Genomic DNA, 27,514 nt, shown 5'->3' on the forward strand with positions numbered 1-27,514 from the left:
GTCAGAACCATACCCAAACACAAGCCCACTCTACAATATCAAGCTACCATCAATCACGGGGTATAAGAGGGCCTACACCTATCAAACTGTCTATCAAAAAAGTAAGTGTTATCTCAATTTTCTGGGTGCTAACTCACTCTCCGTTGGAGAATCTGCTTCTCTTTTCCAGATAGATGCAGATCCTAAGAAGAGAGCTGCCCCAACATACCTCAGAAGGGGCCCAACTGAAACTAAGGACAACTGGCGAAATAAGCAAGGGTGATGTTTTCCTGTGAACTGGATACCAGCACAAAGGGGAAGGAGATCAATTCAGAGAAAAATCAACTCCTACCAAATCAGAGAGCCAGAGCCTCAGAGGCCCCCAACACCTCATCACTGAAGCAGACCAAAAATGAACCCAACATGGCTCAGGGAAATCTTGCGGAAGAGGGGGCGGAAAGAATGTCAGAGTTACATGTTGGGTCATGATTTTCAGAGACATTTATCATACTAATAACTGGGGGCTAACTCCACAATGCACGACCCATTTTCAATAATAAGGAGGGTCTAATGGGAGGGGGTAGATCACAGATGAGCCTAAATAATGGTACCAAACTGCCTGTATTTACTGAAAAGAAAACTAATAAATTAAATTTAAAAAAATAATAATAATAATAAATAAATAAATAATATATGAAAAAAAAAAACATGTTGAAGAAGTGGTCTATTTCTTCTGGGCATGTGGCAAATGTTACAAAGTATTTATTCTCTCCAAAGGGTTCTCAGCTTAATTTAGTGGTAATATTTAGTGTTATGTGTTTTTACTTAAAAAATCATTTTTAAAGCCTTAGGCAAAAGGAACCCAAGATTTTATTTTTCCCCATTGGCTCTGTTCAGTTTCACGAAGTTTGGGATTTAACTTCAATACTCACCGCATGAGAGTTACACTGAAGTGGGCCAATATACTGAATCTGCACGTTGAACCACAGAGTAGAGTTGTGAAGCACAGCCGACTCTACTGTGTATCTGTGTGTGTACATAAATGTTTTTTGTTGTTCTTATTGTTTGTTCTAGACAGACTCTCACTCTAGCCCAGGCTGATGTGAAACTCACTCTATAGGTTAGGCTGGCCTCAAATTCACCGTCACCTTTCCTCAGCTATCTGAGTGCTGGAATTAAAAGCATGAGGCACCATGCTTAGATCTAATATATGTTTCCTTCCAAAGATATATAAAACTTCACCTTAGAGTCTAGAGATAGATTTCAAAATACAAGCAGAAAACAAAACAAAATAACAATTTAGCTGGTATTTCCACTGAAGTAACTATTACTGTATCATCTACAATTACCTCAATATCCCTGGTGCATGCTGATATTTTAACTCTCTAAAGAACATAAATATATAAACTAAACAATTTCAATTTCAACAAAGATGGAGGTGAAGAAAGATAGAGTTTTAAACCTTCATAGAAGTTAACAGACAATATGTTCCCTTGTGGAAGTATAAATTACCTTAAGTCTGGCAGGGAAAGTCATGTGTGCCCAAACACACAGCCAGCGTGCATAAATGGCTATCATTTTGCCTTTGGAAAGGAAGTGCTGCTCCTGTCCTTAAGCTATTATCCACCAGGAAAGCCACAGTAAAAGGGCATAGGCATCACCTTGACTTGGTCAAGTTCACAGCAGAACTACATGTTTTAAAATGCCTTCTTTAAAAACATAAGAGAAACAACATCACACAAAACATTGGGTGGCTAGTCCAATAGAAAAAAAAATTGTAATTTATTGTAATGTAATCATCAACCGAAGTTTTGAAAGAAATACATACCCAAGCCTTCAGATTCAAACAGACATGTTTCATCTACCCCCAAATCTCGGCACCAGGATAAGAAGTTTGCTGTATTATCTCGAGCAAAAAAGGACCCTGAGGGTGCGCTGGCTTTGAATGGAATCTTCTTCAATGGTAGGGTCTGAAAAATAAAAAAGTCTCATTCTGCTGAGGAATATGTCAGTCATCACAGTGAAATAGTAAAATAAACTTTTTTTTCTAACAAAATGTTGTGGAATGACCTCATGTCAATAAATAGGTGTGGCAGACAGTAAGAAAAGGAAAAGTAGCCTTGCCTTAGGAGACTGAAGACCTGCGCCTGCAAGCATATATACTCCTCCTTAAAGCACTCAGTAGTGAAGACACTTAAGTCCCTCCCTGGAGTACACGGACTCCTCCATGTAACACACAGTAGTGAAGATAGATAAGTACCTTCTCTGCCTTAGAGGGATTCAGGGATATTTTTGCCTCTTCTTCTCCTCCTCTTCCTTCTTCTTCTTTACTGTTTTTTTGATCTCATTGTTACATTAGAATTTCTCACAAAACACTTACAAATGAATTTTTCTTTTTGTAAAAACACAAGCACATACTCATTTCAAATAAAATTAATGTATCCTCTAATGTATGCATACATATCATAAAGTTCACAAAATGTCATAAAAATGTGCCCCTGTATGTGAATTATAAACAAAAAGGAACAGGAGAGCTAACATTGAATGTCTTCACAATGATATAAGAAATAAACATTTGCTGGGAAATAGCTCCATTGATAAAGTGCATACCTTGGAAGCATGAAGACCTGATTCAATCTCTAGAATCCACGCAAAAAACAAAGCCAGGAGATTTTGTGCAAGTGTAATCCTAGAACTTCTGAGGCATGGACAGGAGGACCACTGTTGCTTAGTGACCAACCAGTGCAGCCCCATTGTTGAGCTCCAGTCCACTGAGAGACTTTCTCAAGAAATGTGGACAATGCCGGAGGAATGGCACTGAAGGTCATTGATTGGCCTCCAAATACATGCACACACATATGTACCTGAACACATGTGCGCACACACACACACACACACACACACACACAAATATACATGCCAAAACAATCTTTAAAATACATTCTACAGTCATTCTTCCAATTTCCTTTTAAACCCTACAACGTAGCTTGACTATTCAGCAGTGTCACAGCTGTCCTGTTTTATTGGTAATGGTATTATTTACACTCTACATCATTTCACTTTTGAGATAATAAAAACTGTTGGTGATACAGGTCAAACTGAATGAAGACAGATGTTACTATTAACATTTTTTCACAAAATTATAGCAAGAAAATGTTGCTTGGCACCATAGTAAATATTTCAGGATTTTCCCTTTAATAGGAGATAGCGAGTTTCCATGCCATTGCACAAGGCCAAGGAATGCCGCTCTACGTGAAGGAAAACTTGAGCCAAGCATTTGGTATATTAAAGCTACTGAAGACCATGCCTCGAAGAGCAAAGGGAACAAGGAAGGGTAATTTGTAATTAGAATTCGTAGTATAATGTCTTATTCATAAGATCTTCATGGACATCATTGAATACTTTAATTTTAAAATTAAAACACATATGACCTTAATTCCAGCAATTCATTTCTAGGAATCTATCCTACTCAACAATGACAGAATAGGAATAAATAGGAATATGAGTATGTCATAGGAGAGCTGGTTGAATAAAATGTAATGGAACTATACACAAACAAACAAAAACAAAAACAAACATAGATGTACTGAGGCACAGTATGTTCATAATATATTCTTAAGCAGAAACTAACCTGCATGTATATACTTTAATTTCAATGTATGTGTGTGAACACATTTATAAAACATATATTTCAGAAAATATCAAGAGTGTTATATATCAGCGATAGCCTTCACATTTGAAGAAGAGTGAATTAATGAAGCATTGGGACGTTAAGTGACTTTCATATTTTTTAGGTATTTTAACTTGAAAAATTTAAGTAGAAAAATTATGTCAGCCAAAATACTTCTAAGCAAAGGATTTGTGGGCTGGAGAGATGGCTAGATGATTAAAGGGACTTGCTTATAAAGCCTGATGGCCTGGGTTAGATTCCCCAGTGCCCATGTACAGCTAAATGTATCAAGTGGCGCATGTGTCTGGAGTTTGTTTAGAGTGACAGGAGGCCCTAACATGCTCATGTTCTCTCTCTGTTTTTCTCTTTCTCTCTCAAATAAACAAATATAAATATCTTTAAAAGAACAAAAATTTTAAAAAATCCAAACAAGAAGAATGAAGATGAATCCATTACAAAGATTTTTTTTTAAAAAAAGGATTTTCTGAGAAATTTTCTGAGTAGAAAATAAAGCTTACTATTATATGCATATGGTATAAATAGTGGGTAAATGAAGAAATAAACAGAGCCAAAAGCAGAGTCCTTTTATATAAATTATGTATACATTTGGGTGGAAGGCAGTGTAAAAAAGTAAGTATAATTTAAGCATGATGAAAGAGCTGATGTTACTAAGGGCATGCAAAAATGGTGTGTGTGGAAGAAAGATGAAGAGGCAAGAGATTGGCCTGACAATTCATCAGAGACACATTTTAAAGAATGCCCACAATTTGTTTTCAAAAAAAAAAAAAAAACCCATTCATTAAGAACTTACAAAGACAATACCAAACTATAAAATATTAGCCTACAAGCTTGAAGTCTTTGCAAAGTCATCTATAGATCTCATTTCAAGTTGTAAATATTTACTCAAAAATTCAATGCAGTCACAAAAAAATACATGAAAGCTATTTTAGGGCCAATCAAATCAAACTTAGCTGCTGGGCATGGTGTCATAAACCTTTAATCCCAACACTCGAGAGGCAGAGGTAGGAGGATCACGAGTTCAAGGCCACCTGGAGACTACATAGTGAAGTACAGGTCAGCCTGAGCTAGAGTGAGATCTTACCTCAAAAAAAAAAAAAAAAAATCAAGCATGGATATTGAAACTTTACAACTTGGGAATTCATCATGAAGAGTGATTTGTCATGGCCTTGAGGAAATTTAGAGGACATTTGTATCTCATTGAGAACTGTTAGAACCAAGGTTTCTATGTCAAGGAAAGAGAGAACTTTCCCATCTTAACCCCAACAAGACAGTTATTTGGCAGAATTTTTAAACACATTAATCAGCTCCAATGGCTTAGGAAGTCTCGTATACAGCCCCTGCATTGCCTACATTCCTTGTTGCTGTTGGAAAATAAGAAGAAACTTAAGGAAGGAAGGGTTTGTTTCATCTCAGAGTTCCAAGGGATATAGTCCAACATGGTGGGGAAGACATGGCAGCAGAAGGATGAGACAGCTGATCATGTTTCACCCGTGGTCAGGAAGCAGAAGGCCATGAATGCTGCACTAAGCTCATTTTATCCTTTTATTCTGTTCAGAAGCCCAGCATATAGGACATAGTGATGGTGCCATCTAGGTGAGGTGGACCTTCCTTTCTCAGTCAAACTCAGACTACAAATTCCTTCAGACACATGCCCAGAGGTTTCTTTCCATGGTTATTCTAAGCCCCCCATTTACTGAACAATCAAGATTAGCTCAGAGAGTACCTAAACCATCCATTATATGTATGAATAAGGATTTCTGTTCATTGGAAGAAATCAATAGAACAGAGCTTACAGAATACAATATTCTTCCTATCCAAACACCAGCTGAACAACCAACCCCCAAGATATTTAAATCAGCAAACTTGGAGCAGAATTCTGGATTTCACTTGAATTAAAGAACAAAAAGTTGGACTCAAGAGATTGTTTAGTGGTTAAGGCACTTGCCTGTAAAACCAAAGGACCCAGGTTCAATTACCCAGTACCCACTTAGGCTGGATGCACAAGGTGATGCATGTGTCTGGTGTTCATTTGCAGTAACTAAAGGCCCTTGCACACCCATTCTCTCTCTCTCTCTCTCTCTCTCTCTCTCTCTCTCTCTCTCTCTCTATGTGTGTGTGTGTGTGTGTGTGTGTGTGTAGATATATACATATATATCTGCCTCTATCTCTCTCAAAGAAATAAAACAAAATTAAAAAGAAAAAAAAGATTCTATAATATTAAAGTTTGCAACTTTTAAAGTTAAAATAATTTGATATAAACTACTAAGTACTAAAATCTTCTTGCTCTATGACTTTTAACATGAAAATTTATCTCTTCAAGCAAAAATGTGGGAAGCAAAGAAAAGCATGCCCCATTGTCCATTCCTTAATAAGATTAAGAGAAACAAGCTCATCCAATGAGTAACACCAATGTTCATCCTACCCAAGAAGTCTTGACCTAGCCATGAAGATATGTTTTGCCATAAGCTATGAGAAAACATACTTGGAAAGTTTAAGCAACTACTTTTACACATTTTTGAAGGTTATTTGATATGTAATAATGAATACAGACTAGCTGAGCTGAACTAAGATTAGGTGAAAATTCAGACTCCACCATAAGCAAGTCTTGTTACTGTATGCCATCTTCCAAGATGTGATATTTTAAACATATTTGTATTTAATTACTTGAGAGAGAGACAGAGAGAGAAACAGAAAGGGTGAAAGAGAGAAAGATAAATAATGGGCACGCCAGGAAACTCCTACTGTTGCAAATGAACTCCAGATGCACGTGCCACTTTGTATATCTAGCTTTATGTGGGAACTGGGGACTCAAACCTACATCATTAGGCTTTGCAAGCAAGGACCTTAAACTGCTGGGCCACCTATCCAGCCCTATATAATATTTTATACTAGCAAAACAAAAAAAAAATACTATCAAGAAACTACTGGGTTCAAGTGCAAAGCATCACTCCAATGCATACTGGATCTTCTAATATCAAGAACCTACTGTATGTCACTCAAGTGTATTAACCACTATATGTAGTTTACTCCTTAAATACCTTAGATTGGCAGATTAATCAGGAAACCAACAGTAGTCAATTTCCAAAGGACCTTTCCTGTATGCACACTTTTAGCAAACTAGGGCTGATGGCAACAAAAAGGAAACATGTATAATTTCACCAGAAGGTTTTCATTCCATCCCCTGCTTCTCAGTGTAATCACCTGCTGGGCAGGGTTAGCTCCTCAAGCTCATGCTCCAGGATGGCCTCTTTGTGCTCTGCTATCTTAACACATTTATTCAAGTTCTTTGTTTCAGTGCCATTGAAGAGATGATTACAGCAAGCACCTCACATGCTGTGTGTGAGTGCCAATTTACAATACAGTTCAACAGTAAGTCTTCAATAAAAATTATATATTGTCATTGTCTCCAATACAAGGAAGAATGTGCTGAATTAACTATGGTTTCTCCTCATATTTTCTTGTAAGAATTTCATTATGGGTACAAGAATTCAGAAGAAGACTGTAATTTAGTTTAGTCTTCTACATTGAAACTAGTTTTCTGAAAGAACATGCCCATGGGAATATGTGATCAGTGGTAATCAATGCATTTGACACTGCTGATTGAATGTGACTCATTCAATTATTACTCAACTTACATTTTAACCACTGTGTGTGTGCAGTAATAGTCACCATATTTGATAGCTCATTCTCAATGGGAAATTAAGGCCATTATTTGGTGTTTAACAAGGACTAATACTTGACCACTTGATCCTTTTCTCTTTCTAGCTATAACAACTTCTGCCTGTCTCCTAGCTCCCTTCAAACAAAAAAAGTGGCTGTGTGTTAACTGAGATATCAGTGATGCTGGCGACTCTGTCCTGGTATGGAATCAGTGTGGATGAGCTTCAGAGGGGAGGAGTGACCATACCATGATAGCTAGTGTGGAGTTATCTGGCCCTGGGCCACCAGGGTCTGAGTGTACAGCACCTGCCTCTGGATCATCTGGAAGGCTTCATAAACAAAAGATGCTCATTTTATTTCTAAGCCCTATGGAGAGATTAGGAAAGAGAAAGCCTAATGCTATGAGTGCCGACCACGCACTAGCACACGGCATTTCTCTTACTGGGCCATCCTATGAATCCTCAAAACAAGGTGTCATGTGTTAGGTAAATATTAGCATCTTCATTTCTCAGTTTCCAAGATCAATCTAATGAGCATATATACAGTTCATATTAAATCATTGAGTCTCATATCATGTGGTGGTTTGATTCAGGTGCCCCTCACAAACAGGTATTCTGAATGCTAAGTTCCTAGCTTGATGGCAATTTGAGAATTGAATCCTGCTAGAGGCAGTGTATAGTTGTGGGCAGGCTTATAGGTGTTATTATCAGTTTCCTCTTGTCAGTGTTTGGTACATTCTCCTGTTGCTGTTGTCATTCTCATGTTGGCCAGGAGGTGACGTAGGTCTAGCCTCTGCTCATGCCATCATTTTGCCCTGCCATCATAAAGCTTTCCCTCAAGTCTATAAGCCAAAATAAACCCTTTTTGCCACAAGCTGTTCTTTGTTGGGTATTTTCTGCCAGAGAACCTGATTGCAACATATAATGACCTTTCAGTTATCCATTGATGACTGAAAATGAATTGAATTTAATATATTTCAGCAAGTAATTTTTCTGTATTAAATTTTTCGCCAAGGAAGTCAAAATAAATGATATGAGGATGGGAAGATGGATCAGTGCTTAAAGGTATTTGCTGGAAAACCAGCTGACCTGAGTCAATTCCTCCCCTGCACCCATGCCAAGATGCACATTAAAAAGCACAGGTGTCTGTGATCCTAGTGTATGCACAAGGATGGGAGACAGAGCTAGAAAACTCCAAAGCCCTAAGCTCCCAGACCAGCTAGATTGAGGTCTGTTTCCAGTGGCAGGAGACCCCGTCTCAGAGAAGGTGAAGAAGAGCACCAAAACCTTAGATTCTCCTCTGATATCAACACACACGTAACACATGCCACAGTACTCATCCTACAACACACACAAAATGTATGCCACAGTACTCACCCTAAAACACACACAGGTAAAACATGCCACAGTACTCACCCTAAAACACACACAGGTAAAACATGCCACAGTACTCACCCTACAACACACACACATGACACGTGCCACAGTACTCAACCAACAACACACACGTGACACAGGCCACAGTACTCACCCTACAACACACGTAACACATGCCACAGTACTCACTCTACAACACATGTAACACGTGCCACAGTACTCACCCTATAACACACACATGTAACACATGCCACAGTACTCAACCAACAACACACACGTGACACAGGCCACAGTACTCACCCTACAACACACGTAACACATGCCACAGTACTCACTCTACAACACACGTAACACGTGCCACAGTACTCACCCTATAACACACACACGTAACACATGCCACAGTACTCAACCAACAACACACACGTGACACAGGCCACAGTACTCACCCTACAACACACACATGTGACACGTGCCACAGTACTCACTGTACAACACACACGTAACACGTGCCACAGTACTCACCCTACAACACACGTAACACATGCCACTGTACTCACCCTACAACACACACATAACACACACACACACACACAATTTTAAAAGTATATGTGATTTGTTTCCTACCGCAGCTATGAAAAAAGAACCTGAGAATGGTATCTTTAATTCCCTATCAATTATGAACTGAAAACAACAGTAATAAGTTTAAATAACTTCTTCTTGAACCAAGATGGAGACAAATTTCTCCCCTTAATTACGTTAAGTAAAGATTTCAGATATAAAACAGAAAAGGGCCTGGCATTTACCAAGAGGTAACACTGTTTCTTTGCCAAGGGGCCTATGGAGTACACTGTTCAAACATGCAGGCAATAGTCACTCTTCCCATGGTGGAGACAATACTTCCACCTGAATCCCAATACTGTATGGCTTCTTGGAAAGTAATCTCTTTCAGTGAATATATTTCATGAACATTCAGGGCATAGTGGGGTCTACAAATTCAGAAATGACAAAAATATATTCTCAAAGATCAAAACTACAGAATTTTGTAAAAAGAGAGAAAAGCAAAGTAAAACACCTTTCTGGTATTATATCCTTTCCCTGAGGACCCTAGCTTAAACATTGAGCCATGATTTAGCCTGCAATCAACTGGAATCCCTAAGCTGCAATTTCAAACAAACTCTCCACATTCCCTCTCCAAGATAAACTCCATAAGGTACAGATCTGCTTATATCCACATTCTATTCTAATCTTCAGACTGTAATACCATAACAATATTCACATAATAAAAACCATGAAAATAACTTTCTCATAGCTCAGGTGAGACAAACCCTTCTTCCTTTAAAATGTTCGTAATAATCACTTACTGAGTTAGCACATGGGTATTTTAAATTACTTGAGACAAACTACATCATCATATTAAAATATTTTATTTATTTATTTGTTTGACGGAGAAAGAGGGAGATTGAGAGACAGAAAGAGAGAGAGAGAAAGAGAATGGGCATGCCAGGGCCTCCAGCCACGGCAAACAAACTCCAGACACGTGTACTCCCTTGTACATCTGGCGAACGTGAATCCTGGGAAATCGAACCTGGGTCCTTTGGCTTTTCAGGCAAGTGCCTTAACTGCTAATCCATCCCTCCAGTCCTACATCATCATATTAAATGATGTTGGAAATGAAGGTCAAATCTACATGTCAAATATCAGGCTTAAAAGAAGCTTAGATCATAAAATTTATGATTATGAGTTGGAGCCTTCCACCTATTTAACACCCTATAAAGGTCTCCATTACCTTCTATCATAGTCACTGATTCAGGAAGCAAACAAGATAGGCTTTAGTAGGTGATGTGGATAGATAAATGGTGGTATTGGTAGCCAATGAAATATTAATCACTGATAAAAGGACATGAGTTATTAAGCCACAGAGATTCACAGAGGAAAACCAACAGCTAATTACTAGTAAAAGAAGCTAACTTGAAAGTGGTACATGCTGTTTGATTTCTATTGTAGAACAATTTGGAAAAGGCAAGACTCATCATAGTAAGAGTAAAAGATCAAGGGACAGCAGGAAAGGAGAGGTTAGGGGATATTATGCTCAGTGAAATTACTGTATGTGAGGCTGTATTAATGATGCCTGTCATTAAACGCTTATTGAAACTCACATTTAGAATGTGATCCTGAAGACTGAACTCTAATGTGACTAGAAGAATTTGTGACAAAATGTTCATATAGGCTGTGTGATGGTAATGGTGCACCACTCTTTGACTTTCCATATTTTAGTTTGTGTCTAATACTTCTTTACAATTTGGAATCAATCCAAACATGCCGAACTCTTTAGAGGAGACAGTGGGTGGTGGCTTCCAGAGGCCGGAGGAGAGAGTGTTAAGATGGAGAGATCTTGGGCTGGAGAGATGGCTTAGTGGTTAAGCGCTTGCCTGTGAAGCCTAAGGACCCCAGTTCGAGGCTCGGTTCCCCAGGTCCCACGTTAGCCAGATGCACAAGGGGCGCATGCGTCTGGAGTTCGTTTGCAGAGGCTAGAAGCCTTGGCACGCCTGTTCTCTCTCTCTCCCTCTATCTGTCTTTCTCTCTGTGTCTGTCGCTCTCAAATAAATAAATAAATAAAATTTTTAAAAAAGATGGAAAGATCATGCACAAAGTATGATATCTGAGACAGGAAGTATAAGCTATGGAGACCTGACACAGAGCATGGTGACCATACTTAGTGTGAGTGTGTTATATGTCTGAAAATCACTAAGAAAGTACTTATATGTTCCCACCACAAAAAAGCGGTAGGATGGATATGTTCATTACATTGATGTCATAATTCATGGGTACTTGGTTAAAAGCTGTACATTGGGTTTCTCAATGTATTCAAATTGGCCAGTTAAACTAGTAGCAATGAAAAATCGTGTCGATAAAATGCTTTCATCCATGGGGGATATGTCTCAGTAGGTACGAATGCTTTTCTGTCCATACATGAGAACCTTAGCTTGATCCCCAGCACCAATGTATACAGATAGGCATCACCATGCATGCCTATAACTCCAGGGCAGGAGATGGCAGGATTGCTGTGATCACTGGTCAGTTTGTCTAACTGAAAAGCAGGGAGCTCCAGGTTCATGAGAGACTGTCTCAGGAAGAAAAGCACAGCAGTGACAGAAAACACCCAATGACTTCCTCTGGCCTCAGCACACAGGCACACAGAGCACACCAAAAAAATTATGCCATTAACAGTTATTTCAGTAACAGTTTTATAAAGCTTGAAAACAAATATATTCCTGTTTAACTTCTGTATACACTTGCATGGAATTCTTACCTAAGTGCTACTCTATTACAAAAGTTTCTATTATCCTTACTATTCATACATAAATAGAGAAAAATTAGCTTCTTAATACCTACAAAGTATAGTTTTACACTTCAATATCCAGTCTATTGGTGAGGCTATCTAAGAATTTTAAGAGGCATTTACCCTGATTCAGAATTCAAGCATCATTATCAAATCTAACCCCTACCTTGGTTCTAACTTCAGGTGCTCAGGATGAAGGAAAAACAGATGTGGCCAAGGTTCCTCTCTAGAGGGTTTCAGAGCTTTCTGAGAAGAGTCAAACCTCAAATCACATTATAAGAATTATGGAAGAGGTTTAAGTTTTAGTTAGTTCTTTGGAGATGGTGGAGGTCTGTGTTAATGGTGCAAAAAGCTTATGTGGCATCAGCATAGGAAGGTCTTACAAAGGTCACTTGCAAAACTTAAGAATCTCAAGATAATGAAATGGGCAAGTGTTCTGGAACCTGGAGAATTTGACAGAATTAAACACACAGAAGTATACCTGATAAACAACTCAAGACCCAAACAGTAGGGATGGAAGGGGTTGGGGGAGGAGAAGAAGAGGGTGAGGAAAAACAAACACAAAACTGAATCCAAAATGAACTGGTACCATAGAAACCTTTATCCTCAGAGATAGATTAAAAGGTATAACCCTCAAAAGAAGTAAGGGTGTGGGGAGTGCTTGCAAAGAAGGCCCTGCATAGGGTGGGATGAAGCCTAAGCATAAATAATTGTCTCTGACCTGTAGCTCCCAGTACCAGAAATCGGTTGCCACCCACAATGAGTTGTTGACCAGAGAAACACAAAACAAGACAGGCTTCTGTCAAAGCCTTGATTGATTCCCTGCCTGAAATAAAAGGTAAAGCTCTATTGCTGAAGACACCATACAATGAGGGCACACAGCATGGAGAGACCTGGCTGGAATCCAGAAGAGAGTCCAAGACAGCCCATTTAGTGTTCGAAAGCACTAGATGAGCTACTGGGGGAAAGTGGCCAACAACAGGTGATGTCACTGCAGTTGTAAGTTACCTGAAGATGGTATTGGTGTCTAAAGGGCACACTATGCAGAATTTGCTGTTATGAAACACGCAGCATAACATAGAGAAGATCAAATGGCTGCTTTCAATTTTTTAAGTTTCAAAAATAGGCAACTGTGAGAATCGAACAACATATGACTTGTTTCTGCATTTGAAATTAACTATACAGAAAGATGCAAACACACACACACACACACACACGAGCGTGCATGCATATACAAGTGGTGGAGTATTTCTTATGCAAAGTGGTTAGGAATTTCAGATTTTCTCATACTTCAGAATATTTTTATATAAATGAGGGGATATCTTGAGGGGACCCAAAACTAACAAGAGATTCATGTATGTCTCATATACACCTTACACACATATACTTCTGTGACATGACTGTGTGACTATTCCATATGTTTACCATGTATACAAAAGAGTAGAGCATTATCAAGTAAAAATATAGATGTTTTAGTTATACCTCATAACTACTGCAGATACATAGGAATATTGGGTTACTCTCTCTTCAACTTTAAAATTACTACATTTGTAAGAACCAATGTCAGATTATGTTATTTTTTTTAATTTTTTTGTTCATTTTTTATTAATTTATTTGAGAGTGACAGAGAGAGAGAAAGAGACAGAGAGAGAATTTGAGAAAGGGCGCGCCAGGGCTTCCAGCCACTGCAAATGAACTCCAGACGCGTGTGCCCCCTTGTGCATCTGGCTAACGTGGGACCTGGGGAACCGAGCCTCGAACCGGGGTCCTTAGGCTTCACAGGCAAGCGCTTAACCGCTAAGCCATCTCTCCAGCCCAGATTATGTTATTTTAAAGCTGGCTTACTGCTTTTATTTGGCTTTAATATTTGTTTTTCATCTTGTAAAGACAGTTTAGACTCCCATGTTCTGTTATCAATAAAAACTGTTTTAATTTACATGCTGTGCTTGTAATGTCATGTTTCATTTGTGTATTTAAAAAAGGCATTATGAGAAGAGATCTCCTCACTTCAGGAAATATGGCACAGGAATGATTGGCCACTTCTTGTCTGGAAGCAAGAATCACATTTATGTTAACATCTTTCACAGGACCTGGCACAGGGTAGACCCCAGAAGACTAGAAACTTATTATGTCTCTTCATTCAGATTTAAAACTTTTTTTTTAGGCATCGAAGATTTAATTATTTCTTAACAAATGGGGATTGAGTAAAGTTTTATGCTTTTTGCCTTTTGGCCCCTAGATACTAGTCCATTATTTATGTCTTAAATGAGGCAATAATAACAGCAAGCTATCCAACAGACACGCAGCCCCTGCTAGTATGAAATTAGACATGACCAGTAAAATGATAAAAGTACAAACACATGCTAGACAGCTTCATGCATGGTACAGGATGCACTTTCAAACTGCTAAGTGAGACAACAGAAGGTACTCATACAGTCAGCCCTGAAGACTCAATAAACATCAGAAGAACTCGACACACAGCAAACTCAATTACGTCAGCTAAAAGCCAGCGTGCCAATGAGGTAATGCAACAGCATCTCCTACCTGGGGCTACACACAAGAACTATAGTGAGTTCTTTCACTTTAAATTACCAGCAATCCTCAGACACTTTTAAATTAAGAAACACCTTTCCCATAGTTAATATTCAGTCCCTTAAAATGGACTCTCATTTAAACACATCTGTGACTCTTATCCTTGAAATAGCATGCGTAATCATTACTGATTCATTTAAATGACTTGAATTTCTCTAAAGCACGTAGTAACAGTTCATTTTAAATGAATTAATTTCCAATTTTCCATCTGGCAAGAGTGACTTTATTGACACAGTATTCTACATTCCCAAGGCTGTGCAAGCAGCGACCACAATTAGCACTATCGGGTATTCTACTGCCGCCTCCCCAGGCGCATTCCACTGACAATCTCATCTTGCCAATGGCTGAATGTGGTCAAGGCAGGAAGGGAGCCTGTTGGTGGAAGAGATGATGTCAGCCTGGAAAAATTCTGTCAAGTTACTTCCCTGCTTAAGGGGCAAGTTCTGCAGGTCCTGGGAAATCACACAAAGTATGTGTATGTGTGTTCACATGTGAAGTGTATGCAGCTTGTGGTATGTGTGCATGTGTGTGATATGTGCTTGTATGTGTTCATGTGTGGAATGCAGGGTGTGTGTGCCAGCACGTTCATGTGGAAGTATGAGCATGTATATGCACTTGTGCCTATACGAGTGCTTGTATGTGTGGTATGCATGTCATGTGTGCTGGCATGTAGGGTGTGTGCTGGGTGTTTTTGTGTACACATGCGCCTCTCTGTGTACATCCCACTTTTTAAGACTTTAATTATGTATTGGTGAGAAAGACAGAGAGAATGGGTGTGCCAGGGTCTCCAGCCACTACAAACTAACTCCAGATACATGCACCACTTTGTGCATCTGGTTTACATGGTTCCTGGGGAATTGAACCTGGGTCCTTAGGCTTCACAGACAAGCACCTTAACCACTGAGCAATTTCTCCAGCCCCACATACCCTTTTAAACTTAGGATTTACTGGAAATTCTCATGTTTTCTAAAGTTTAACACGTTTGTGCTAGCTTTGTTTCACACTTGTAATGGAACCATTGTTCACACTACCAAATGTTCATGGGCGGGGCTTGTGGAGTTAACAGAAAGCTCTAAAGGGGAGGTCCTCTGTCACCAGACTCATGTAAACGTGCAGCTGTTGAACTCCTGTCATATTTCTACATTGGCTACCACCATCCCACTTTCCTTCCTCCCTCTTCGAGATGGGCATCTCGGTGAGTACAGAACACAGATAGAGCTCTCCTGACCATCACCTAGCTCCAGGACCTCCTCAGAGCACCCTGCACTACAAACAGGACTTTGGGAGTAGGTGAACTGTGGCTTTTCTGAACTTACTAAAGCTGTTCTTATGGAAAATGACTGGATAGGGGTTTTCAACTAGCATGAAAGATGATTAGTGTGTGTGGTGGTCAGATACATTCCAAACAAAACAATACTAATGGGTGTGAAATTCTTAGTGTACACTAAGTTTGACAGCCATTTTTAATTCAGCCACAAAATAAAATATGGCTATCTTCCTCTCCAGAGCTCTAACTTCTCTCGGCTAATTTTTCCAGTTCATTTTATCAGTTTGATCTTGGGAATTATCATATTCAATGCAATTTTACTTATTGCCTGGGGGGTAGGCTCTGTGAGTATTAAATCACACTCTGTCTCTTATTACCAACATGCACATAAACTTCCTCAGCAAAGGACTGGTCCTTGTTTCTACCATATGACCATCAAATTAAAACTATACATCTATAGGTTTCAATAAGCATAAATATTTGCAATTTGTAGCATTTCATATTTTTTAATTTTTAATTTTTTGTTACTTATTTATTTATTTGAGAGCAACAGACAGAGACAGAAAGAGGCAGATAGATAGAGAATGGGCACACCAGGGCCTCCAGCCACTGCAAAGGAACTCCAGACGCGTGTGCCCCTTGTGCATCTGGCTAACATGGGTCCTAGGGAATCAAACCTCAAACCAGGTTCCTTAGGCTTGACAGGCAAGTGCTTAACCACTAAGCCATCTCTCCAGCCCACATTTCACATTTTAAAGGTTAATAGCATATTGAACTTGTTGTCATACATTGTCAGTTACCCAATGGCCAATGAAATAACATGTTTTCAGAGGACCAATAGCAGGACTGTATGCTGCCCCTGAGTGCTGGATCTGCTGGCCCCTCCTGCAGTCTGACAGAGAATTTTCTTGCCAGGGTTGTTAATGGTGCCTTGTTAGATGGCTAATTATGTCTCTGAGAAGAAACAATGATTCTTATATCCCCATTTCGCTCACCAACTATTTTATTGTGCAATAAGGAATAATTACTAAGGAAAAGATATAAAAGTCAAAACAAAATGATCTCATATTTTATGTTTCCTTCAACTAAGAAAGACATAGCACTTAATTAGAGTAACATTTTATTCCAGCCAAGTATATCTCCTGAGAACCCATTACATGAACCTCCTGTGATGATTCCTTCCCTGGAACTCAAAGGTTGACAGTGGGTAAAAACCAGGAATCACACTATCTCCTGTGATCACTATGTTATTAGAACCTTGGCAATACCTCATGTAGATATTATTATGGTTATTTTTACCCTCATTTTCACCTTTACATAAACCACGACTCCCAATAATTGCATAGTGAGTGATCACACAATAATACCCATGCAGACCTTCCTAATAATCACTTCCCAGATTCATGTATCTAGTTTACACCTACATAATCAATTGCTCATGCTAGCCTTTTATCAAGATGTTCCACGTTTAGTCCCTTGTTCTTCCCCAATTCTCTATTATCTCCACTACCTAAAAAGTTACCTTTGTTCTAATACAGGGAGAAGTAAAACCAGCAAAGGAAGAAATTTCAAAATTGGTGAGAATAAAAAAAATCTCTGGGATTAAAAATCAAGGATTGTTAGAGAAGCTTCTCTTTTCAGATAGTGGTGACCTTGGGATGACTCAGAAGACACCAAAATGCTGAGATGAAGTGACAGGGGAGTGCTCAGCACTAAAATATCTCTATCACATCTTCCAAGGCTCAGGGTCCATGAAGGAAGAGGTGGCAAAAAGAATGTAAGAGTCAAAGGAAGGGTAGGACTGCTTACAATGCATTCTACCAGACACAAAATGGCCTGAATATCCATGACCTCACAGTGCCTGACACTACCTACAAAGGATTATCATAGTAGGAGAAAAAGATGATGACATTAAAATAAAAGACAGACTGATTGAGAGGGGAAAGGGAGATAATGGAGAGTGTAGTAGAAAAAGGAAAGTAGGTGTGGGGGGGTGTTATGGTTTAGAGTGTCTATAATTGTGGACACTGTCAATAAAAAAATTTAAAGTAAAATAAAATAAAATTTTCTAAATGCTAAAATGCTAAAAAAAAAAAAAAAAACAACAATCAGGGATTGGGGCTGGGGAGAATGCTCAGTGGTTGCAGGTGCTGGCTTGCAAAACCTTATGTCAGGGTTCAAATCCTTTGAATCCACACAAACCCAGATACACAAAGTGATACATGCATCTCAAGTTTGTTTGCAGTGATGAAATCTTGGTGCAACCATATTCATTCATTCTCTCTTTGTCCATATTTCTCCTTGCACATAAATATCTATACTTTTTTTTAATTTTTTTGGTTTTTCAAGGTAAGGTCTCACTCTAGCCCAGGCTGACCTGAAATTCACTATGTAGTCTCAGGGTGGCCTTGAACTCACAGTGATCTTCCTGCCTCTGCCTCCAAAGTGCTGGGATTAAAGGCATATGCCACCGTGCTCAGCAGGAATGCAAAGTTGAATATAAACTTTATCCAGTGTGACACCAAATTAATATCAAATGATACTGAGTACAGAAGTTGGGGCAGAAGTATTACAAGGTTCAAGGCCATTCTGGGAAGCTTAGTGGGACTCTGTCTCAAAAGTAATAATAAAGTAAAAGAGGTTGTTTAGCTTAGTAGTAGAGCACTTATCTAGTACATGGGAGGTTTTAGGTTTAACCTCCAGTATCATCAAAAATTTACCAAAAAAATGCTGTTGTCAAATTTGGAAAAGCAGGTCAAGTTTCCCATTCCTAGCTGAACTGTGAGATGTGGAGGAATTTTCCACAGAACAGCAATGACATGAGGACTTTGCATAGCTGCAGGACTTGCTTTGGGTATTGGATTTTGGCCTTTGTTTAAGCCCCATCCCCTAACCAGCTTCTGTTCTCCACTGAGAGACACCTGAAATTTCTGCTGTAAGGAAAGACAGGGGCATGAGGAGAAAGGGCAGGCTGTCAGGGAAACAAGCCACCTCTCGGTTTCCAGTGGCAGGGAAGGTCCTCAGTGGACTGCCCAGTACTGGGATTCTCCTGATCTGGGTTACAGCATATCAAGAAAATGAAGCACTATCCTCACCTAGCCACAAAATTAAAAACCTATATTTCAAGACAGAACTGACAACCTCCACCAGGTGTCAAAACACTACAGTCTGCCTCAGACTGGGCTTTGCCTTACCTCACAGTAAGACTCGTGAATTCCTGGCAGACATTTCACATAACCTCAATATACAGCCAAATTCAAGCACCACTAAGAATGTGATGGGAGGGTCCTTCTCTACCTATACATGAGACTTGGGAAGCGTTAGTCTGAAAAGAATAAGCTATAATTTTCAATTTGGCAAGACAAAATGTTCTAGCTATAATAACCAGGCTGTCCACATGCTTCGTGCTCACACAGTTGATCATAGACAATCCTGCAAACATTCCCCAGATCTGCAATGTGAGTGAAGACCTGATGCTAGCATAACTCAAAGGCACCACTGGGTTCCATACAGAGAAAGAAGTGAACACCTGGAGAGGAAAGCAAGGCTGCCTCCCATATACAATGCATGCCTCCCCTGAGCACATCATGCACTGGGATCCAGGAGGCTCTACTTTTCATTAAGATACTATATTGGTTAGTTTTCTCATAGCTGTGACCAAAGGCTTGACAAAAAGCTCCTTAAGGGAGAAAGGGCTGATTAATGTTTACACATTAAGAAGGGATACATCCCATTGAGCACAAAAGGCATTGACTACAGCATTACATGGCATTTGAGCACAAAAGGCATTGACTACAGCATTACATGGCAACTGGTCACATCGTGTCCACAGATAGGAAACAGAGAAAGAGGAACTAGGGCCAGAATAGAAAACCTCAAGAGTCACCCATGGATGAACCACTTCCTCCAGTGAGGCTCCATAACCTATCACATTGCCGCCAACTGGGGTCCAAGTGTTCAGACACATGAACCCATGGGGGACTTGCATGGTAAAACCTAAGTGTTTGAAAGTGTAAGAAAGAAAACAAAAGGAATTGATGGCCAAGTTCCCAGGCTAGAGTCAGCTGGAGACCACTGAAAAGCCAGGTGACTATTATGACTTAAAACCTCCTTAAAACTTCCTTTTCATCTTCATCAATCTGCCTGAACTGGGCACTGTGCACTATGTAAAGAGAAACACTTTGTGTGAATGGGGGGAGACCTTTACTCTGTCAAATTGTTCCCCCATCCTACATTATTGCTGTCCTGCAACTCCGGGGACTGGATTCTCCCCATGGGCAGATATATGACAAGTGTCTTATCTCACCAGGATGTTCTCTCCAAAGCAGGGATTACATAATGAATGTTCAGTTCCTTCCTCAGAAAACATAATGTTGCTTTCAACTATGTAGCAGAACTTCGGCCCTTTCCCCTTCTTCATGTGCTTCAAGCTTGATCTAACCACCAAGACCTTCTGAAGTTGGAGGAAGCTCTGATATCAGAGAAACTCAGATAGCCACAAAAGACATTTTCCAAGTAATAAGAATGGCAAGGAATGTACGAAGAAAAAGAAAGGTTTAAGCCTTTGAGCACCTTGCCCTACATTGGTACTCTAATGGTGGAGAGATTTACACATAAATCAGTAGTTGTAACTGATGTACAAAAAGCCCAGTAAATACATAAGAAGGCAGTTGAATCAGCCGAACTACAAAGCGTTATTGATGAACAATAAACAGCCTTTTTTCCCCCTATGGAGAACATTCGATGTAGTCCTAACTTCATAAGTCTTTATTCATTGTTACATATATATGTATTTTTTAAGTAATATGGTAGATAATGTTATTCAATATCTCTATCTATTTTTCTCTCTCTCTCTATCTGTCTCTCTTTCAGACGTGGTCCATGTATCCCGAGCTGTCCTCAAACTGGCTATGCAGCCAAGGGGAGAGGGCACTAGTCATGGTCAGAGGGTTATGCTCTGCCACCTTCTAGCTGAATAGTTTGGGCAAATCCCTTAGAGTCTTCAGCCATCAGGTTGAGAAGGAAGACAACTGGGCAGGCCAGGGGGCTCAGTGGTCGCCAGACTCGGTGTCTGTGCAGGTGTACGGAGGTGAGGTAAGAGTGCTCAGGCAGGGTCCAGCCCCATCATCTCTTAAGGAGGCTCCTGTGATACTCAGAAAGTGCAGCACTGATTGACACCTTCACAGAAACACTTCCAAGGGACAAGGCTGAGTTCTGGGAGGTATATTACAACATGAAGAGTGATATCAAATAATCAAAACCAAGTATAGTGTTGATAAACACACACACATGCACATACCACCTTTACAGGGTTCTATCAGTTACAAAAACAAATGTTGTTTTGTTGTTTTTATTTTAAGTGGCATCAACATTATCTTAACCTGGTTTTTCTTCTTTCCCTTACAACATTAAAATTAGAAAAAAAATCATCTATCTTGTTAACCTCAAAAATACAAAATACACTTTATCATTCATTTATAACTAGTATAAACACAATTGAACTAATGTACAAAAAGAAAATCTGAACAATTAGAAAGGAAATATGTCCAAAGTCACTTACTCAAGGCTACTTCTCCTTTAAAATAGACAAAAATTACACTATGGATATTCATGACAATATTCTGACCTAATATTTTGAAAACAAAGACCTAGGCAGTAAACCTTTCTTGGCTATGTATTTTTCATTGTCTGATGACATGAATTATGTCTTTACTGAGTTTTTAAGCAATACATCAGATTCAGTCAGTTAATAATAATATTTTTAATACAATTGGTTTTCCACAACTTTTTATTTAATGAGGCTTACTGAAAGGACTACATAACTTATATAGTTAAAGTGCACATTACATGTTCCCTCATTTAAAAAATACCTCTGGTACTTTTAAAAATATTTTATTTATTTATTTATTTTACAGAGAAAGGGAGAGAGAGAGAGAGAGAGAGAGAGAGAGAGAGAGAGAGAGAGAGAGATAATGGGCCTGCCAGGGCCTCTAGCTGCTGCAACGGAACTCCAGACGAGTGCACCCCCTTGTGCATCTGGCTAATGTGGGTCCTGGGGAATTGAACCTGGGTCCTTTGGCTTTGCAGGCAATTGTCTTAACCACTATGCCATCCCTCTTGCCCCCACAAAAATTCCTCTGGTAATTTGTTGTGAATACAGACCTGGATGCACCCTTTCACGATGAGTTCTCACATCACTCCCCACTCACAGCCTCTGTCAGTGTCAGCTGCCCTGAGCACTGCTTTCTGCCTGGGAACCTTACCTTGGCAGGCTTGTTGGCGTCTATGGTCTCTTTGAATCTTTCCTGCACCATCACTGCAAGCTGACAGAGCAAAGCACCATTGTCCAGCTTCTCCATGAACGTTTCGGCTGTAATCTCCTTCCCTGAAACAGGGAAAAGGAACATTAGAAAGCAGTCATTGCCCATCACAGACAACAGTCACACTAAAAAGCACACCTGACATCATGTTAACATTGTGGTCTCTGGTACAGCCAAATGACAAGTTGGAGAGAGGGGCTTACCCTAAGAATGATTTATTTGGCTTCTTAGGTTTTCATTTGGTCTTTAAACTTACATAATGGAAGGTTTCTAACTGTACAAAGATTTAATTTCACATTACAAGTGACAAACGGCACCCAGGGTAAAAGGTATCCTCCTTTAGCCATTGAGAAAATGAAATATGGATGATCAAACTCCCAACACTTAACCCATGGGCCCTTCCTGACCCATCCTGCTCTCTTCTTTGGTGGCCATCAATCACCTGGGCCCTCAAAGCAGAACTGGAATTTTGGGTCAGGCATATGTCTGCTTAGAAGGACAGCAGACCTTTTAATTCATCTTAAAATATAACTACTGTATATGAAATGACATCAACAATCACTGGTGACGAAGGGCCAATAAAAGAACCCCATTGATCTAGTTTAATATAAAGGAAAATTAATGCAAAAGATAAAGATAAACTCTCTGAAGGAAAGAAAAATACCTCTCAACTAGTTCCCTTCCCTGCAAAGTTGACTGAAAATCAGCAGGTTCAAATCTCTGATTGGCCCCCCACACACATTGATTCTCACAACTCTAATACCACTCACAGAAGCACTATTCACAATTCACCTTCCCAACATTTAATGGAATCCCAAGTAAAATGTCATTTATTTTTCTTGTTAATAACTAAAGTACATTTTCTTCTTTACTATTTTTTACTATTTTTATTTCTTTATTTACAAGCAGAGAGAGATAGAAGAGAGACAGGCAGAATGGGCATGCCAGGGCCTCCAGCTGCTGCAAATGAACTCCAGATGCATGGACCACTTTGTGCATATGGTTTTATGTGGGTATGAGCCATCTCTCCAGCCCTATTTTCTTCATTTTAACTTTCATTCTTTGATAGCTTTACTGGAGTCTATTTCATACACATCATAATTCAGCCACTTCAAGCACATAATTCAATAGTTTTGAGTATATTCTCATAGCTATACCATAATCAGCATAATTTTCATATATCCCCAAAGACTCTATACCCATCACTTATTACAGCTGATCCTTTTCTCCCTCTGTACATAGAAACAAAACCACCAATACCTTATTCCATATTCCTCCACAGCACATCTTTCTCAGAATGCTCTCCTTTGAGTCATCCTTTATTTCTCTCATGTTCAAAATAAACCTTTCTTTTTCTTATCTTTTTTCTCCTTCTTTCTTTTTTTTGTTGCCCTACTTTTTTACAGTTTTAAATCAAAAATTTTGAGGATTTAAGCTTTTCTTTTCATGATCTGATGCTTAGCACTCTAGAAGCAGGAGCAAGGGTTCTTCCCAATACATAAACATTGGCTGTGACATTTATGCTGCAGGCCACCCCCAGGGTCCTTCTACGTTCAGACACCTTTACTGCATACGGTAGTCCTGCAGTTGTCCTCTTCTTCACATGTGAGACTTCTGCGCTTTATCTCCACATGCAAAGGCCTCCTATCCTTCCTACCAAACACCGCACTCGGTCCAAGGTCCACTTGTCACCCTCACAGATGCCCCACAAACCTTTCTGTTGTGACTGGTGGCATGGCTATTGTACTGAGAGTCCCACCTGTTCTCTGCCTGCTGAGCTCCATCTCTCCCTTAACCACAGTGCCCACTGTTCTCTCCTCTGCCTGGTGAGCTCCATCTCTCCTTAACCACAGTGCCCACTGTTCTCTCCTCTGCCTGGTGAGCTCCATCTCTCCTTAACCACAGTGCCCACTGTTCTCTCCTCTGCTGGTGAGCTCCATCTCTCCCTTAACCACAGTGCCCACTGTTCTCTCCTCTGCCTGGTGAGCTCCATCTCTCCTTAACCACAGTGCCCACTGTTCTCTCCTCTGCTGGTGAGCTCCATCTCTCCCTTAACCACAGTGCCCACTGTTCTCTCCTCTGCCTGGTGAGCTCCATCTCTCCTTAACCACAGTGCCCACTGTTCTCTCCTCTGCCTGGCGAGCTCCATCTCTGCCTTAACCACAGTGCCCACTGTTCTCTCCTCTGCCTGGTGAGCTCCATCTCTCCTTAACCACAGTGCCCACTGTTCTCTCCTCTGCCTGGTGAGCTCCATCTCTCCTTAACCACAGTGCCCACCGTTGTCTCGTCTGCCTGGTGAGCTCCATCTCTGCCTTTACCACAGTGCCCACCATTGTCTCATCTGCCTGGTGAGCTCCATCTCTGCCTTTACCACAGTGCCCACCATTGTCTCATCTGCCTGGTGAGCTCCAGCTCTCCCTTTTCCACAGTGTCTACCGTTCTCTCCTCTGCTGGTGAGCTCCAGCTCTCCCTTTACCACAGTGCCCACTGTTCTCTCCTCTGCTGGTGAGCTCCAGCTCTCCCTTTACCACAGTGCCCACCATTCTCTCCTCTGCTGGTGAGCTCCAGCTCTCCCTTTACCACAGTGCCCACCATTCTCTCCTCTGCTGGTGAGCTCCAGCTCTCCCTTTACCACAGTGCCCACCATTCTCTCCTCTGCTGGTGAGCTCCAGCTCTCCCTTTTCCACAGTGCCCACCGTTCTCTCCTCTGCTGGTGAGCTCCATCTCTCCCTTAACCACAAAGCACACTGTTCTCTCCTTTGTATGCTCAGTCTTATGAATGTCCTTTCGGTGGCATATCTCAAACATCTCTTCCGTTATAACATGTTTTGTATAAAATTCTTGTTTTCCTCAATATGATACAAACCTCTCAAAATTTATTCAGTCGATCACCTGCAGAAGCACAATGAGTTCACATGGGGCCCAGCTAAGCACATTCAGTGCCAATGGAACTGAGAAATGAAGAAATGAAGGATCTAAAACCTGGCAAAGCACTACAAATCAGATGGGACCAGACAGATGGACTCAATGCCCATGAACTGAGGAATGAGGAAAAGAGGGACTGGAACACCTGGAAAAAGTTCTGGAGATATTTTGTGTGTGTGTGTGAAAATCATTTATACTGAAAAAAAAAGGAAGAATTTTAAGGTTTTGTGCTGAGTTTCTCTTAGGTTTACTTTTTTTTAACTTACAATAAACACAGGTTACTGATTTCCATGAATACTTAACATACCATAACCCAACTGGAATTACAGATCAACTATTTACCTAAACTGATAGTATTTAATATGTCTGGGTTTTAAGAAACATCTGTTTAAAATTATTATTTTATCCAATTTGTGGGGGAAGAATGTGTAAAGAGGAAAAAATAATTACTCCTTTATGTTCTTTTCCCTCCTGGATAGCTCACATTTTAGCCCCTAGTTCAATAATGACTTCTGCAGGTGACCGAACATCAGTAGCTCTAAGTCCTGATCACGGGGTTTGCCTGTGCAGAACTGCCCTTCTTTCTTTCAAAATTGCACGCAGTCAAACAGAGATGAACAAAGTAGTTGCAAAACACAGAGAGCCATTGCACTCTGTGTTCACCACTGACCTTTTCTGAGAAGAAAGTTTCCTTCTAAGCAGGCATAAAAACGAAGTACTCTGAGTAGCCGAAAACTATCACTTTGTTAAAATAGGTAGACTTTACCCTGTGTTCTTGATTAATGATTACTCTTAAGAGTTGCTTATAAGATTTTCTACATTTGGAAAGGAAATTGTAGATACTCTTTTTTCTTTAGGTTCCATAGCTTTCATAGTTTTAAGTGGCTAGATGAATGTAGTAAACTTAAAAGAACTGATAAATTATGCATATAAAAATGTTTACATTAAAAAGCCTCCAGAAATCTACCAAAAGGCATGGAGGTTACTTTTTTATGTTTTATACTGGATATTTTCAGTCACTTTGCTTTTCATGAACACTTGTAGAATATTTTACATCAAACATCTGTCTCTAATGAAAAGTATATTAGGTGTCAATTTTCAACTCTGTGCATTTTATAGCTTGGAAAGTTCTGTTTTGGCTAAAACAGAGACTGTTATATGTTTTACAGCTGAAATGTACTACCACAAATGAAGGGAAAAGTGCAAGACTGAGAAGTTGGATCTTTAAAAATACTTCATATATATTTTCCACCTAAATAATAATAACCATTAAAAATACATTTTTAATGTGCTGTACAACTGTAAGAACTCAGTAATATATGTGGGATGATATATTACTTCACTCTTTACCTAAAGACAGGACAGAGAATTAGTTTAAATGGACCATAACAAATCCATAAACTCAGACTGTGAAGAACTAATTACTTTCTAAAGCAAAAATCACATGTAATTGATTATCTCTAATGAACTGAATTTTTATTTTGAACTGTGTCAGCTGGCCTCACCTGTCAGATTATTAATATCAGACATATTGTACCTCTAAAACTAGAGAATTATTTCTTTCCTAGGGTCACCCATTCCATGTTGTTGACATGTTTTGGGCATGAATAGGTATAACTAAATCATGTAACGTGAAAACATGGTTGAGGTTGAGAGGTTCAAGGAGAGTTGAGTGGGGTTTGATACTATGGTATATTATGGTATTGGGTTATCTAGACTTTAATGGAAGTGAATGGATTTAATTAGAGCATCGTGGGTTACTGTACTATACTGGCCTATAAAGACTGCTGGTTTGAAGACGTGAAGGGATACTTTTATGTCCTGCAGACATAGGCATAAACTTGGATATCACAGCATCATTTTGGTTATGACTTGCAGCCTGCAGCAGAGAAAACCTGGTGGTTATCAAATATTAGGGTGGGTCATGTCCTCATAGAGCACTGAACCCATTAGGGTTCAATGACAGGAAATGAGCAACTGCTGGAAATAAATCAACATGACTGCTTATTATACATTAGTAAATACCTTCCAAAATAGGTTTGCCATGATCCCCATAAGAATTATCTGCCCATCTAGAAGGTGCTAAAGACTGGCACCATTTGAGAAGGAAACCATATTGTTTTCTACAGTAGTGAGAGGAATGATTTTTCTTCCTTAATAGACCAGCAGTGCTGAATTTCCAAATGAATTACCATATATAATATTCATATTAAGTGTGTGGATGTAGTGGATCATTCACTGTTCGCAGAACTTTCCATACACAGATGTTCACGTATTACTCTCATAAGACCATGCTGTAGGTGCTACTGCACAAAATGGTACTGAGGTATGTGGATTAAGTAACCTTCCTAAAGCCACAAGTAA

General features: G+C 39.7%; 1 protein-coding gene across 7 annotated transcripts in view; it reads right to left on the bottom strand.

Annotated features, from left to right (window-relative positions):
- The window catches only part of Gas2 (growth arrest specific 2), a 131,681-nt gene that overhangs the window by 81,119 nt on the left and 23,048 nt on the right, over positions 1-27,514 (bottom strand). For all 7 annotated transcript variants that reach the window (XM_045146398.1, XM_045146400.1, XM_004650818.2 and 4 more), the window contains 2 exons: positions 22,169-22,290; positions 1,808-1,949 (listed from right to left, as the gene is read on the bottom strand). In XM_045146398.1, the coding sequence (XP_045002333.1) occupies positions 1,808-1,949; positions 22,169-22,290 (264 nt within the window). The remainder of the gene's footprint in view (positions 1-1,807; positions 1,950-22,168; positions 22,291-27,514) is intronic.

Source organism: Jaculus jaculus, chromosome 3 (assembly GCF_020740685.1).
Source record: "Jaculus jaculus isolate mJacJac1 chromosome 3, mJacJac1.mat.Y.cur, whole genome shotgun sequence".
Lineage (NCBI taxonomy): Eukaryota > Metazoa > Chordata > Mammalia > Rodentia > Dipodidae > Jaculus > Jaculus jaculus.